Source organism: Salminus brasiliensis, chromosome 25 (genome assembly GCF_030463535.1).
Source record: "Salminus brasiliensis chromosome 25, fSalBra1.hap2, whole genome shotgun sequence".
Taxonomy (NCBI): Eukaryota; Metazoa; Chordata; class Actinopteri; order Characiformes; family Bryconidae; genus Salminus; species Salminus brasiliensis.
The window spans coordinates 6,135,192-6,148,458 of NC_132902.1; the positions used below are offsets into that span (position 1 = coordinate 6,135,192).

Sequence of the window (13,267 nt, forward strand, 5' to 3'; positions counted from 1 at the left end):
CCACATGTTCCTCCGGGTGAGGAGCCGAGCAGAGCAGGCAGCAGGCTCGGACAGCAGTGAGACGGCACGGGACAGGACGGGACGGACATGCCAGCTTGTCCTTCTGCCAGCAACTCTCACTCAACTGCATAACAGAGGATCTGAGCTCCACTCTGGACTTCTTTATCTTTCTCTCGCACAACAGGGGTATCCAGAGGAGGTGGGCCAGGGTTGGCAACATCTGTGCCAGATCCAGGAAAGAGAGAAGAGACGGATTAAGCCAGTCAGTCGCAGACGGTCGCAGTTTCAAAGTGTTGAAATTGTCCAGACGTGTGCTGCGTCTACGTTTTTTTTGTGGGGAAACTCCATTTGGCACTTGTGTGCGTGTGTGTGTGTGGTCTCGGAGAACTCCTCAGGGAGCATTGCAGCGTGTTCGTTTATGCATGTGTTTTGTAAGGGTTGGCTCTTCATAGTAAGCGATCTGTAGACTGGACCCCGGAGACACTCTTGCACAATGAGGACTCTGCTTTCTATTGGGCTTCACACGCTGCTGCTTCTGTATGTCAGACTGATGCTGGCTAAGGACTCCCTGGCTTCCCTCAAAGTGAGTAACTCTTACTCCAATGTATATACAGCCAAGTCGAACCATAGAAGCCTGCAACAAATGACAAGAACTACCACTGCCCACTCACCGATAATAATGCAGACGCCAGTGTCTGCTGCTAGTGCATGGTATGACAAGTTCAAGCAACGTTCTAAACATAATGTGGGAGTTGTAACTTGCCCCGCCCTTTGCATTGACGTGATTACAGGTGTTTAGATTATTTAAATGGTCACATGGGACATCACGCCAGGAACCTCAGAAAATGATTGGCACTGATCCTGTACACCTCTTTAGTGTATACAGATTAAAGCTATTCTCTGCATTGAGGAAGGCTAGTCATTACAAATTTTAGATCCGCTACTGACCAAAACCAAGTAATGATTTTGATAGTTTGTCCAATATTGTGAAAAAGAAGTTTAGTTTTTTCTATTTTTTTTTCATTTGTGAGTTAAGAATGATTGATTATACATGGTTAAGATGCACATGGTCATAAGTGGTTTTGTGTAAAATGCTCTATACTAGCGAAATCAGACATCTGAAGAGGTTTCTGTTTCTAAAAGCTACACCACAGAAATTGTTACATAAAATGTTTGCAATTACTCTGCCTGATGCCTAAGACAGGTTTACAGGTTACAGGTTTACAGCTTTCAAACATTTGTTTTATTCATTAATGATGGAGACTTTTTTGTAAGGTGCAGAGGTTTGTACGGCAAAATAGCAACCCAATGAATTCACCACTATTTTACCAATGTTACATAAAAACATCAACATTCAACATCACTGGTCATTTTGGATAATAATATTTTATATATTTATATTATTATTTTATTTACATTGTAGACATCCCAGAGTTGGTCCATTTCTCTGCAGTAGAACAATTAAATATTACATATAACAACTCGGAAAGACTTTGTTAACAAAAAAAAGTTAGTTAGTATGGTAGTCTGCTCTGACTTTCCTTACTGTTGCTTGTACTACATTCATTATGCAAAATCTAACCCCAGGAAAGGCTGTTCGGGAGGGTTGCTCTAAAGCTCAAGGCTTCATTCCTAAGTCTTGCAGGTTCTTGTGCTTATTGTTGTGATGTCAGCCTAGAAATGTGTCACGTAGCTGTAGGCCTATTTTGTGTGTGTGTGTGTTTATCGCCGGGAAGGTTTAATGTGAGCATGATATTATGAGGGGAGAGGCAAAAGAGATTGATTAGCTATTACAGATATATTTAACAAGGATGTGTGTGTGTGTGTGTGTGTGTATGTGTGTGGCCTGAGAACTTAACACTACCAGACATTTGTCAGGGTCTAATGAACTCTTCAAATACTTATTTTTTTCCCCCACTCTGTCTCTCTCACTTGCTTCCCCACCCACCTAAGTGACCTGCCCTTCTTGCCATTAGTGGTCTCCACCTAATTTGCTTGTCGGGACAACTCCCATCCTTTATTTTTGTTTTCTTCCTCTTGCTTTCTTACTTCTCTCTCTTCTTGCTGTTACTTATTGTTTTCTCTCTCTCTTTGTCCACCCTCTCCTCCTTTCTCACCCTCCTCGTTATTGTACTTTCCCTTTTTCTCTCAATTCAGTAAGCTTTACTGGCATGGCAGTATATCTGTCTCTCTCTGGCCCTTCTTTTTCTTCTCATTTCTTTCTCTGATGACCCTTCCGCCCCTTTTTCTACCACATTTGCTCAGAGTATAAATGGATGCAGCAGACTGCTCCACCCTGCCATATTGAGAAGATCACAGTGGCTCATGCCGCTCAGCTGCAGCAGGATGAAGCTTTACACAGCTCCGCTATCGCACGGCAGGCTCCTCCACCCACACCTCAGCTGCTTCACCAGCCGCCCATGGGTTTCCTGCCTCAAACATGCGTGACTGAAACTGCCTCGGCCTTGATTCCTCACTCTTGGATACGCTGAGCATGTAGTAAACATTTGAAAACAGGCATTGTTGTTCACTTTCTGAATTGGGCGGCAACAAATTGAGGGCGCTTTGCTGTTACACGTGATATTGATTGAAAAAGAAAAGAGAGTCTGGGCCTGGTGGTTTTGGAGAGGTCATGGGGTGTGCATGAGTCAGGCCTGGTGGTGGTGTTACTTGTTCCTTTTTGTTTTTGGACAATGCTTTTCACAGAGCCAGTGGTAACCACATCATCTTGGTACAGATTGAGAAGATTTTGGCTATACTTCACAGGATTGTGACAGTCTTTTTTGTATGAAATGAGGCAAATTGTTAGAAATAGTTCCAGTTTCTTCTTCGTTATCTCACATATGCTAAAGCACATTGTCCAAGGTAGACAAACCATGAGACACAAGAAGACATCTGTTTGTGTAAATAAGACAGATATACTTCAGCTTCCAGTTAACCAAGTATATAGTACAGAGAAGAGAATGGAAAACCCTAAGCGGCAATTTCTGATACACAGAAAGCCACACCCTCTAAAGAAGTGCACAAGCAACTGAGACAAAGCCTTAAAGACCTTCCTGAAGGAGAACAAAATCTGATACGGGTGTTATGCTTTAATGCAGTATGTCACCAGAGACTGCAAACAGCAAGTCCAGTGTTTTGAAAGTAATCACATAGTAGCTTTACAGGTCCTTTGTCTTCAGCCACAAAAGTGGTTGATGCTCACAATCTCCACTCATGTGAAAAAGCAATAAATCTTTGTATGCAGGGCTTGATAAGCACAACCAGACAGAATGCTTGCTGAATCAGACCTCAATAGGAGCTGAAGAATAGCTGAAAACTGTTGACCATAATGGACAGTGTCATATTGGATTCATTATGAGAAAGTCCAAGCTGGCACCAGAGCTGTGTTCAGCAGTATTGGCTGTTGACCTGAATGAGTTACTCAGAGAGAAGATGGAAATTGATAGGGATGCTGTGAAGTTCTTTACAGACTATATAAAACAATCTACACATCCGACCCATTGGTTTAAAAGGTCTACTCAGAACAGTTCTGCAGATCATGCCACAAGCACCTCCCTGCACCATCATGCGAGCTGGTTCTCAGGCCCAAACGTCTTGCCACACATCAGTGTAGAAGAATCATCTGAGACTAGCACCTTTCCTTTTATTGAACCCCGAAGTAGATGCAGAAATCCAACTTGACGTTACAGGCTTAACAACGACAAACTCTGAAGTACACTTGGGCTCTCGTTGCTTCCTGCTCTTTTTAAGTAGGAAAACTCATTGACGAGACTCATTGCTGTTCCTGCATCCTATGAAGATTAGGACAAGGCAAGTAAAAAGGGATGGTAGTGCTGTAGAGAGTTAGAGTTAGAATTTTCTACAGCCACTAACCACCTAAACACTGAATCACTGATTTTGGATTATTGGAAGTAAGGGTCTTATCTCTACTGTCATTCACAAATGTGTAGTATGCTGTAAGCTAAGAGGATGCTCAAATTGTCTGATGATGGCAGATTTATTTAAAGACAGGCTTTCTCAAGAATTGTTCACCAGTGTTGAGATGGGTGTCTTTGGTCCATGGACGATTGTCCAGAGGAGAAAGGGCTTAAAGCAAGCAGTGGGTGGTCATTTTTACATGTATGTCTACCCTTGCTATTCACATAGAACTGATTGAGTCCATATGCAGCTTCATTAATGCATAATGCATCCATAATCAATGGACATGATTACATGATTAGAGGTTCTGAGTGTTTGGATTTGATCATTTTTTTATTGATTGCCCAGCCCTATCTGGCATGAAAAGCAAAGAAAACATGTCCAAAGTTGTGCCAACACTGCTCTGAAGCGATGGAGAGGAGAATATCTCTCTACCTTGCAATGTTGCAGAAAGTGGACAGAGGAGACAGACCCAATGTCAAGACTGGAGGTGTAGTCTGATTGAAAGACACTCAAATGCACAGGAACAATTGGCCTGTGGGACTAATTGTCAACACATTTCAAGACTCAGACAAGACTCTAAAGTATGCAAAGTAGAATGAAGTGTTGTACTGAAAAACCTTTCTGAGGCCAGTGTCAGAAACCACAGTTTTTCTTTTTGAGAACTCTTAAGACTCATTACAGCTATTGTGCCAAACGGGCAGTGTGAGGTATTTCTTAAGAGAATGTATGACAAATGCAGAAATGGAGTTATGTTAATTCAGTAAGTAGTGCAGTTAGGTTTCTCTGTGTAATGTAAGATCCCTCATTTAAATCAGGTACCTGCTAAGAACTTTGAGATTTTGACACTGTAAGAGCCAGGTTGACTGATACAGATAATATTTTCTGTTTACATTACAAAACCTTGAAATTTCATTGAAGTGTTCATGTTTATTTTATTTGTGCATAAATGGAACTGCTCAATGTTTATAAATTGTTTAAGTCTTTTTTTTTTAAAAAAAGGAAACATCAGAATTCTTAGCCATTGTAAATTGAAGATATGTTATTGATGTGGCAGGAAAACCTGGTGTATTCTCTCATAACTTCTTTAGTTAAAAAAAGGTGTAGACTACTTTTGCCATTTTTATATTTCGTTCTAACCTCACAATCAACTTTCTACATTAAGATTTTGCTTCTTAATAAAGTCGAGTATTTTTTCTCAGCCAAAATCTCATTCTGAAGATTTCCGTATTGCTTTTTTTTTTTTTTTTTACATTAACTGCAGTCAGGCCAGCAAGAATGGGGTACTTAAGTGTTAACTGTTGGGACTCTTTTTGAGTGGGAGCGAAAAATGCTGTTTCAGAAAGGGACAGTTTTCCTTCTCCTTGTCATTTTCTAGCTAACAGAGTGCTGTTTGCTTTCTAAAAGATCATTCTCCATTTGTCAGTAGGAGCTGAGTGTTAATGACATGTGGGATTTGTTAAAGCATAGATAATCACTGTTCATATTTTATCTCTGGCCGACTTCCCAAGCAGCAATTTTTGAGCTCTGTGTATTGGTCTTTCTCAGACTCCTTAACAGGTGGTCCATGGGAAATATGATCTACACGCTGGACTAATAGCTTCATGTTCCAGCATGGATTGCATGTTCCAGCTGTTTAGGGTGTGTTCCTCTCAGAGGATGCAGAGTGTGTATGTGTCTTGCTCTAGACGCTGGCCTGTGTAGGAAAGGGTAGGAAGCGATCTAACTGAGCAGATCTAACTCATAACTGATGACAGGGTAGCCATGAAACAGCTGCAGCTATTCATGATTCACTACAGATCCTTTCTCCAGCATTACTGGCACTGAATGACTATCACAGTGGCTGATATGCTGTAGCTTATCATTTCTAGTGAGAAATCACTAATCTTAAAAATAAAAGTGCCACAAGGGAATTCCGTAATGATTCACTTGTTTCCTTAAGTAACTTTCCAGTGAATAGAGGTCCACTGTGTTTAAAAATCAGTTCTCAGAACCATCTGTCTTAACAAGGGACCATTTAGGAACCTTTTTTTCCTGCAATAATACTAATACTAATAATACTAATAATACTGCAATGACTGGTAGTGTGAAATATCACACCAGCTGAAGCATGCAGTATGTATTTGTGTTGCTGTAGATACCTGTAAACCCAGTGCTGATGTGGTATGCTGTTTGAAAATACTGACTTGTGTTAAAATCACTTTTGCAATGCTTCACCCAATCTCCTCAACAAGTTCTGAATGAAAATGATGACTAATGCAGTTTTATTAAGCCATGTGCTGGGGCATGTTTGTATGTGTATACTTATGCTGCCCTCTTGTGGTGAGAACACATTCTTGTTATTACTGGCAGTAACAGTTTTAAAAACCTCAACTGACTCTTTCTTATCTTAAGCCTTTGTTTTTATGTGATTAATGATTTATTATTATGTGATTTATTATTAGCATCAATGTCACCACAACCACCACCACCATTATAATTATTGTTCTTTTATCACTTCATCATCTCAACTCAAACAATACTTAGAAACATTTTTAATTGCTAAGAAGCATTTTCACAAAAAATAATTTCACAGGCCTCTGTGCTGAAATTGATTTACACTCAGAAGTATTTATGACAGGTCTCCAAGTGGTCCAATGGACTAAACCACTGTCACTATGACCCAAGGATCACTGGTTCAGACCTTGGGTCATGCTGCCTGCCATCAGCAGCTGGAGCCTGAGAGAGCACAATATGTCCAGCTATATCCTGGAGGGTAGATGACTCTTTCTCTTTCTTCTCACATCACTTCAGAGTGATGCTGGCAGAACACTGCCACAAGAACACTATCAATCAAAAGGTATCTCAAGAAGAGCTCCTTTGCTTTTACTGCAGTGGGTGTACTATTGGGTATTTAGAATGTTTCAATGTGAACTTTATTTATGACCTGCAGTATGATTGACTGTGTATAAGATCTGGCCTGTTAATTAATGTATCTTGAGGGAAAATAACAAGTTCATCCCAAGGTGGGACAATAACATTGTTCTGTCTGTCCTGTTCCGTCCTGTCCCATCCTTTCCTATCCTCTCTTGTGCCTGTTCTGCAGGAGATCAACCAAGAGAAGTGGGAGATGGATGTCCGGTCAGCTGCCAGTTTGGACGAGTTGCTGATGCTGACTGACTTCCCAGACTGGAAGTTGTGGAGGTGTCGCCTGAAGCTAAAACACTTCGACTCCACCTCCTTTCCAGAGTTCCGATCTGCCTCAGCTGGATCACACAGATCCACTCGCTTTGCTGCCAACTCTTACAGCCTGGAGATACTCAAAGGTAGTGGTGCCAGATAACGAATATACACATACGCCTCAGACCTAGTAACAATACAGCTCTTTAAGGCCATACTCATAAACAAACACATTCTTTATTAGTTCTTAGAAGCCAGGCATGCTCATTGATCATGGTGACATTTGGTGGAAAAAGAGCAAACCACAATTTAACCACAAGCCATCAGAGCCAGTCTAGAGGATACAGGAAGGCACCTAAATGGTCAAACAAAAATAAGGCCAAAATGTATTCAATAGCACCCCTGAAGTGAGCTGCAGCATGCTATGAAGTCAATTCTCAGAAAAGACTAGAAATTCTGTCCAAAGAGCAAACAGAAAAAGCAATGTCCTGCAAATGCTACGATAAACCCTTTCACAACGTGTTAAAGATTTAAAACCTAGTGAAAAATCCAAAACTAAGGGCAAGAGTAGTTAAGCTGACTACAGAAGAAAAAATCCCTCTGAAAATGGCCAGTATGAAGAAGTGGTGTCTACAAGCACTGGAGAAACTTAAGATAAATTGAAAACATTGCCAGATGGAATACTACAGTTTTCGCCCCTCAAAAAACATGAAATGATGTGTGAATTGTGTGACTTCTATATACAGTAAGTAATTGAAAAACATTTCTGAAGAAAAAAAATGTCCTGGTGGTCTGTGGTCATCAGAGTGAAGCTTGAAAAACATAAATCTGAATAGTGTGTTGAATAGTGTGCTGCTATTGGATTGTGAAGATGACCAAAAGCAGATTTGGACCTGCTAAACTATATAAACTTTTGAGCTATATTTTACCCAGAATTAGTTTATACCCCACTCTGCCTTGATTCATTTTTCTACATTTAGCCTTCCCAAAACAAAGACACTGCAGTAAAAAAGACATACTATAGGTTGACCTGGTATTTATTAATTTTTTTACAAAGCACAAAGTCATTGTCTAAATACTCAGTCTGAGCACATGGCATTGTGATTTTACAAACTTGGAAATACATAGACTTTAAGCTATTTTTGGCTAAAGTAGAATTTTAATAAAAAAAATCTTACAGTGTAATAATGACCCCAAGTCTGTACTTTGTTGGTTCTTTGTTGAAAATCTATGCAAAGTATAGTAATCAGATGAGCTGTTTTCTAGCCATTGATGAGGAGTGGCAGAAAACCCAGTGCATGCCCCGAGAGACTTGTGTGGATGTAGCGAAGGAACTGGGCACTACCACCGCCATGTTCTTCAAGCCCCCCTGCGTTTCCGTCTTCAGATGTAATGGCTGCTGCAACAAAGAGGGGGTCACCTGCCGAAACACAAGCACTACCTACGTTAATAAAACGGTAGTGATCTTTTTTTTTTCTTCATTAGTTTTAATTAACACTTAATTTATTTCCTATCAGGGATTACAAACAAGGACACAATCCTTTTGCTCCAAGCAGAACTAGTATTTTAACATTTCCTTTGTTTTCCAACATTATTTTCACACAAAACTGAAAAAATAATAAATTCTATTACTTTGATGCTTAAACATAATGAAATGTTTGCACTGTTTGCCTGTGTTGCACATTTTGCTTAAAACGATCAATGGGATAAAACAACTCAACATGTAATGTTTATTCAAATACATTTAGAGTTTGGGGTGGTATTAAAAGATATAAGATGTATAATTTATAATGTAGTCCAAATGTTTTCCAAATTAGTAACTGTGTTTTTATGCTGAAGCTTCTTATTTATGACCTAAAACTATCATCATTAAAATATTAACTGTATATTTTATGTGGTCTGCATTTTCTTTTTGAGGCGAGTAGGATTGTACCATTTCTAAAGATTTACAAGTGCAATTGCATTATAAAGCATTTGTATAAGAAATTATGATGACTATCAAGGAAAATCCCCTTGGGAAGTTTTAGTAATTGTTGGCCTCCTTCCCCACAGCTCCTGAGTGTGATTCCATTTGAATATGGGCCGGAGCCAATACTGGTAAAAGTAGCCAATCACACAGAGTGTAAATGCCAGGAACCACAGCTGATTCGCAGACATGCACGTCCTCACAGCAGTGGGTCAGTACCAGCCTTATAATCTCATAGAACCGCGCCTTTTTATATTTTTTCATTAACTATTCATTTAAATATTAACTATGTTCTTGTTTGATTGTATACAGCTGGACGTATGTACATTTTGCTTTGCAACATTACATGAGAACCTTTAAAGGATGTCAGTGTAAAATAATTCATTATGAAATGAAAAACAACAGAAATGGAGATACAAAATGTGTCCATGTTAGCCAATATATTACTTATTGGCTAACATGGACAATAATATTATTATTGTCCATGTTATTAATTTATACATTGCTGTATATTTTCTCCTAGACAATAAACACAAGTCTAGTCTTATGCCTGTAGCTTGCAATTCAAAAGGTATTGGGCAATTAAATAAAATGACATCTTTGTCTATCACTTCCATTTTTCTTATTCCAATAGAGGTCTGACATTTGGTAGATGGAAAAAGTAATTTTATTAAGATGGTCTGTGCCTGGAAGAGATCATCGGAGCGCCTCCTAGACCAATTACAGTCATTACCATCCACAAACCAGCTTCATAATCCCTGTTGAATGTCAAATCTGTGGTGACTTGGAGCTTCATTACAGAACTGTTTGTGTGTGTGTGGGTCTGTGTCTGTATGCACGTGTGAACTACAGGTGTTCCCCTATCCGACAGTCAGGAGACTCCAGGCGGCTGTGTGATCGGGGGCTTATATGGGACTGTATGGAGGGTCGGTGTGTGCCTTACCCTTCCAGCAACCAAGGTCAGTTTAATACCTGCTAAAAACCTACTAAAAGAGCTTACTGAATTATTCAACAACCCTCATAAACAGACCTGTAGACTCAAGTTTAGACCCTAATCTCAGGCCTCCCAGAATTATAATCATTCACAGCATATTTTTTGGCTTTTTTTTTCAAATTGAAATGTTTCAATTGATTAAACCAAAATCATCAAAATGTCTGTGTCAAACTAGGTAATATACCAATGTTTTACTTCTGTTTGGGCAGAAATTTCCCCCTCCACAAAGTCAGAGGACTGTGAAATCGATATAGAACGCTGTGAATGTATTCCAAAAGAGACCACACCGACACAACAGTCTTCGCTCTGTCCTTCCAACTATACCATGTGTGCAGCCAAAAGCAGACAATTTAACCAGACATAGTGCAGGTAAAGACTACACAGACAGACCCAGAATGCTAAAAATAATGCATGACAATCAATCACAAGTTTTGATCTTGATTTTGAACAACTAATAATGGCAATAATGAACTATTGTACATTTACAAAAGTATTGTGTATGAAAAAAGTTAAAGAGTAATGAATTACCTAGTTCTACTTATTAGCTTTACCTGAAATATATGTATTCTATGTAACATAGTTAGCCTGAATGATGGTTCACCTGTCTGCTGTTTATGTCTGCTGTCTGCTGTCTGTGTGTGTGTGTGTGTGTGTGTGTGTGTGTGTGTGTGTGTGTGTGTGTGTGTGTGTATGTGGGTGTGTGTGTTTTCTCCACAGCTGCAAGAGACAGTGAGGGCAAGTGCACATGACAAGCACAACCGTCCTGACAGGCTGCTCCTGCTGGAGCAGGAAACAAAGATACATTCTAATTTATTTACATTCTTATTTATAACACTGCCTTATGTACACAAGTATGTAACTTTTAACCCCATTCCACTTCCGTAAAATGACTGTGTTAAAAATTTAACATGTGAAAAGAAAAGTATTCCAGCTTAATCACGGTATGTAAATAATACATCACATGTGATTCTGTGCACTGAATATAAAATATAACAATGTCTTATGGAGAGTTTTACAGTAAGTTATTGTTATAAAAATGCATCTTCAAACATTTTCTTTTCTTTTATGACACCATACTTGGAGTATAAATACTGATATTTGATATTGTTTATTGTCCTATTTATTTATATATTCAAAGTAGTACCATCTGAGCGGATTTCAATATGAGATGAAAGCTGCAGTATTTTAGATGGTAAGTTGAGCAAAGATGGGACAAATACACCGCAGTAATGTATTCTACATTACTCTCTAAAGTGACAGGTGCCAGTCAGAATCAGAAAAACTTGTAACCATGTAACCATTATGAATTAAAAAGGGGTTTCCAAACACATGAGGGCAAATCAGACAAATAAGAATGTTTTGTTTCTGTAAGAATGTATCAGGAGGAAAAAATCAAACATAAAAAACATGCCTCATAATAAAGGTAATATACTGTATTTTATTACAATGTTATTAGGCAATTGACAAATATGGTTTAAAGTGCTGTTCCAATGCTAAAAAGAGTGAGACATATTTTTACTATTATCACTTTGAAGAGCGTGGAATAGTAGTAGTTATCACTTCATTTAAACTAGGCTTATGAAAGCCATTTCATGTCTAATTATATGCCTAAAGATACCAACATTAGGCTACTAGTGGTAGCCTACTTTACTGGTGCCGCTGTGTAAAACAGATGTAGATCATTGTTTGTTACAAGCTGTTACAAGCTGCATGTAATAAGCCATTGTGTAGAGTAATGGTCATATAAAACCTAATCAACATGTTTTCACTTTCAGCACATCCACAGTTCATAAATGTTATTAATTTGGCCAAATCTAATTAAATGTCTTGTTCCTTTACTTTGGATATGATTGTATTGTCAAGAACATACAAACATAATACATTGTTCTAAATGTATTCAGTAACATTCTATTAAATTAAAAGTAACATTCAAAATGTATTTAAGACATAAATGGTAAAACACATGGAAAAACATGGAAAAATGTTCTTTACTTTTATCAGTTGCCAGTCTTGTAGTCATGTAGTTCTTCTAATAATGTAATTCCACTCATCATTTAAATGAAGTTCTACGAATGTGTGTTACATCATGTCATGAAACACACAAAACAACAGCCCACACTAATTCTAAGCTTTTTCTTCATAAGCATGTTAAGGGGACTATTTAGTTCATGGGTTCAGTGATTTATCAGTCTACTCAGTCTTTAGTAGAGCTCAAAAACACTGAGATAAATAACTGATCAGCACAATGATTTATCAGTCTACTCAGGCTTTAGTAGAGCTCAGTAACACTGAGATAAAGAACTGATCAGCACAGTGTTTCAGTCTACTCAGGCTTTAGTAGAGCTCAGTAACACTGAGATAAAGAACTGATCAGCATGGTGATTTATCAGTCTACTCATGCTTAAATAGCTCCTGAACAATGAGATAAATAACTGATCTGCATAGAGATATCAGGCTTTGTCCCATGATTTATGATATAAGGTAAAGGGTATAAGGGAGTAGCCATTGTGTAAATATTTGAAAACAGGCTTGGGACTGGTTTGATGCCTAGGCCCTCTGTCAACATTGTCAGTAGAGGTGCCCTTGACTGAGGCACCTAACCCCCAAGCTCCCCAGGTGCTGCTCATTACTCCGGTTGTGTGTGCTCCTGTAGTCATATGTGTGTGTGTGTTCACTTCCACAGATGCACAAGCTAAATTTGTTGTAGTGCTGTACAATGACTGTTAAAGATGATTTTAATCTAACTTTCAATCTAATTTTCAATCGCTAATTTACCCAATGTGTGATTACACTAACGGTCACCACAGAGTACTAAAAAGTGCTGTTTACCCATTCTGGCTGGAAGACAATAAATATTTTATAGCAGTTGTCTCCCTGTGCATGTTTTAAGCTAAGATTTGTGCTACACCACGACACAAAAATGCAGAGAATATAGTGGCAGCTTGCCAAGCCTGGGTATCAAACCCACCACCTTGTCATTAATAGCCTGGAGCGCTAACCACTGAGCCACCGCTTCCCCCTCTTAGGGCATAAATTTTACAAATGTTACAAATGTTATAAAATACATTTCACAAAAATATTATATTTTATATTTAACAAGAAATCGTGTTATGTGCTTAGGTATATTACCTCCATTTATAAATATTGTTCAAATGAAGATTAAATATCCATATGTTTAAATATATTAAACAGAAAAAAGTTTTCATTGGAAGAACCTTCATTGTAAA

General features: G+C 38.6%; 1 protein-coding gene across 2 annotated transcripts; it reads left to right on the forward strand.

Moving 5' to 3' along the window:
- Positions 1–24: 24 nt before the first annotated feature.
- On the forward strand, positions 25–13,059 carry vegfd (vascular endothelial growth factor D). Of its 2 annotated transcripts, XM_072671394.1 has the most exons (7): positions 25–583; positions 7,007–7,226; positions 8,347–8,537; positions 9,133–9,257; positions 9,899–10,005; positions 10,250–10,409; positions 10,758–13,059. In XM_072671394.1, exons 1-6 carry the CDS (start codon positions 494–496, stop codon positions 10,402–10,404), a joined length of 888 nt encoding a protein of 295 aa, XP_072527495.1. In that variant the 5' UTR covers positions 25–493; the 3' UTR covers positions 10,405–10,409; positions 10,758–13,059. The 2 variants fall into 2 exon arrangements, with proteins under 2 accessions (XP_072527495.1, XP_072527496.1); XM_072671395.1 differs by lacking the exon at positions 10,250–10,409.
- The last annotated feature ends 208 nt before the right edge of the window (positions 13,060–13,267 follow it).

Coding starts and splice junctions, on each gene's coding strand:
- vegfd (XM_072671394.1), top strand. CDS start 494: ATGAGGACTCTGCTTTCTATTGGGCTTCACACGCTGCTGCTTCTGTAT. Junction 7,227..8,346: donor CAGCCTGGAGATACTCAAAG/GTAGTGGTGCCA, acceptor GCTGTTTTCTAG/CCATTGATGAGGAGTGGCAG. Junction 10,006..10,249: donor TTACCCTTCCAGCAACCAAG/GTCAGTTTAATA, acceptor CTGTTTGGGCAG/AAATTTCCCCCTCCACAAAG.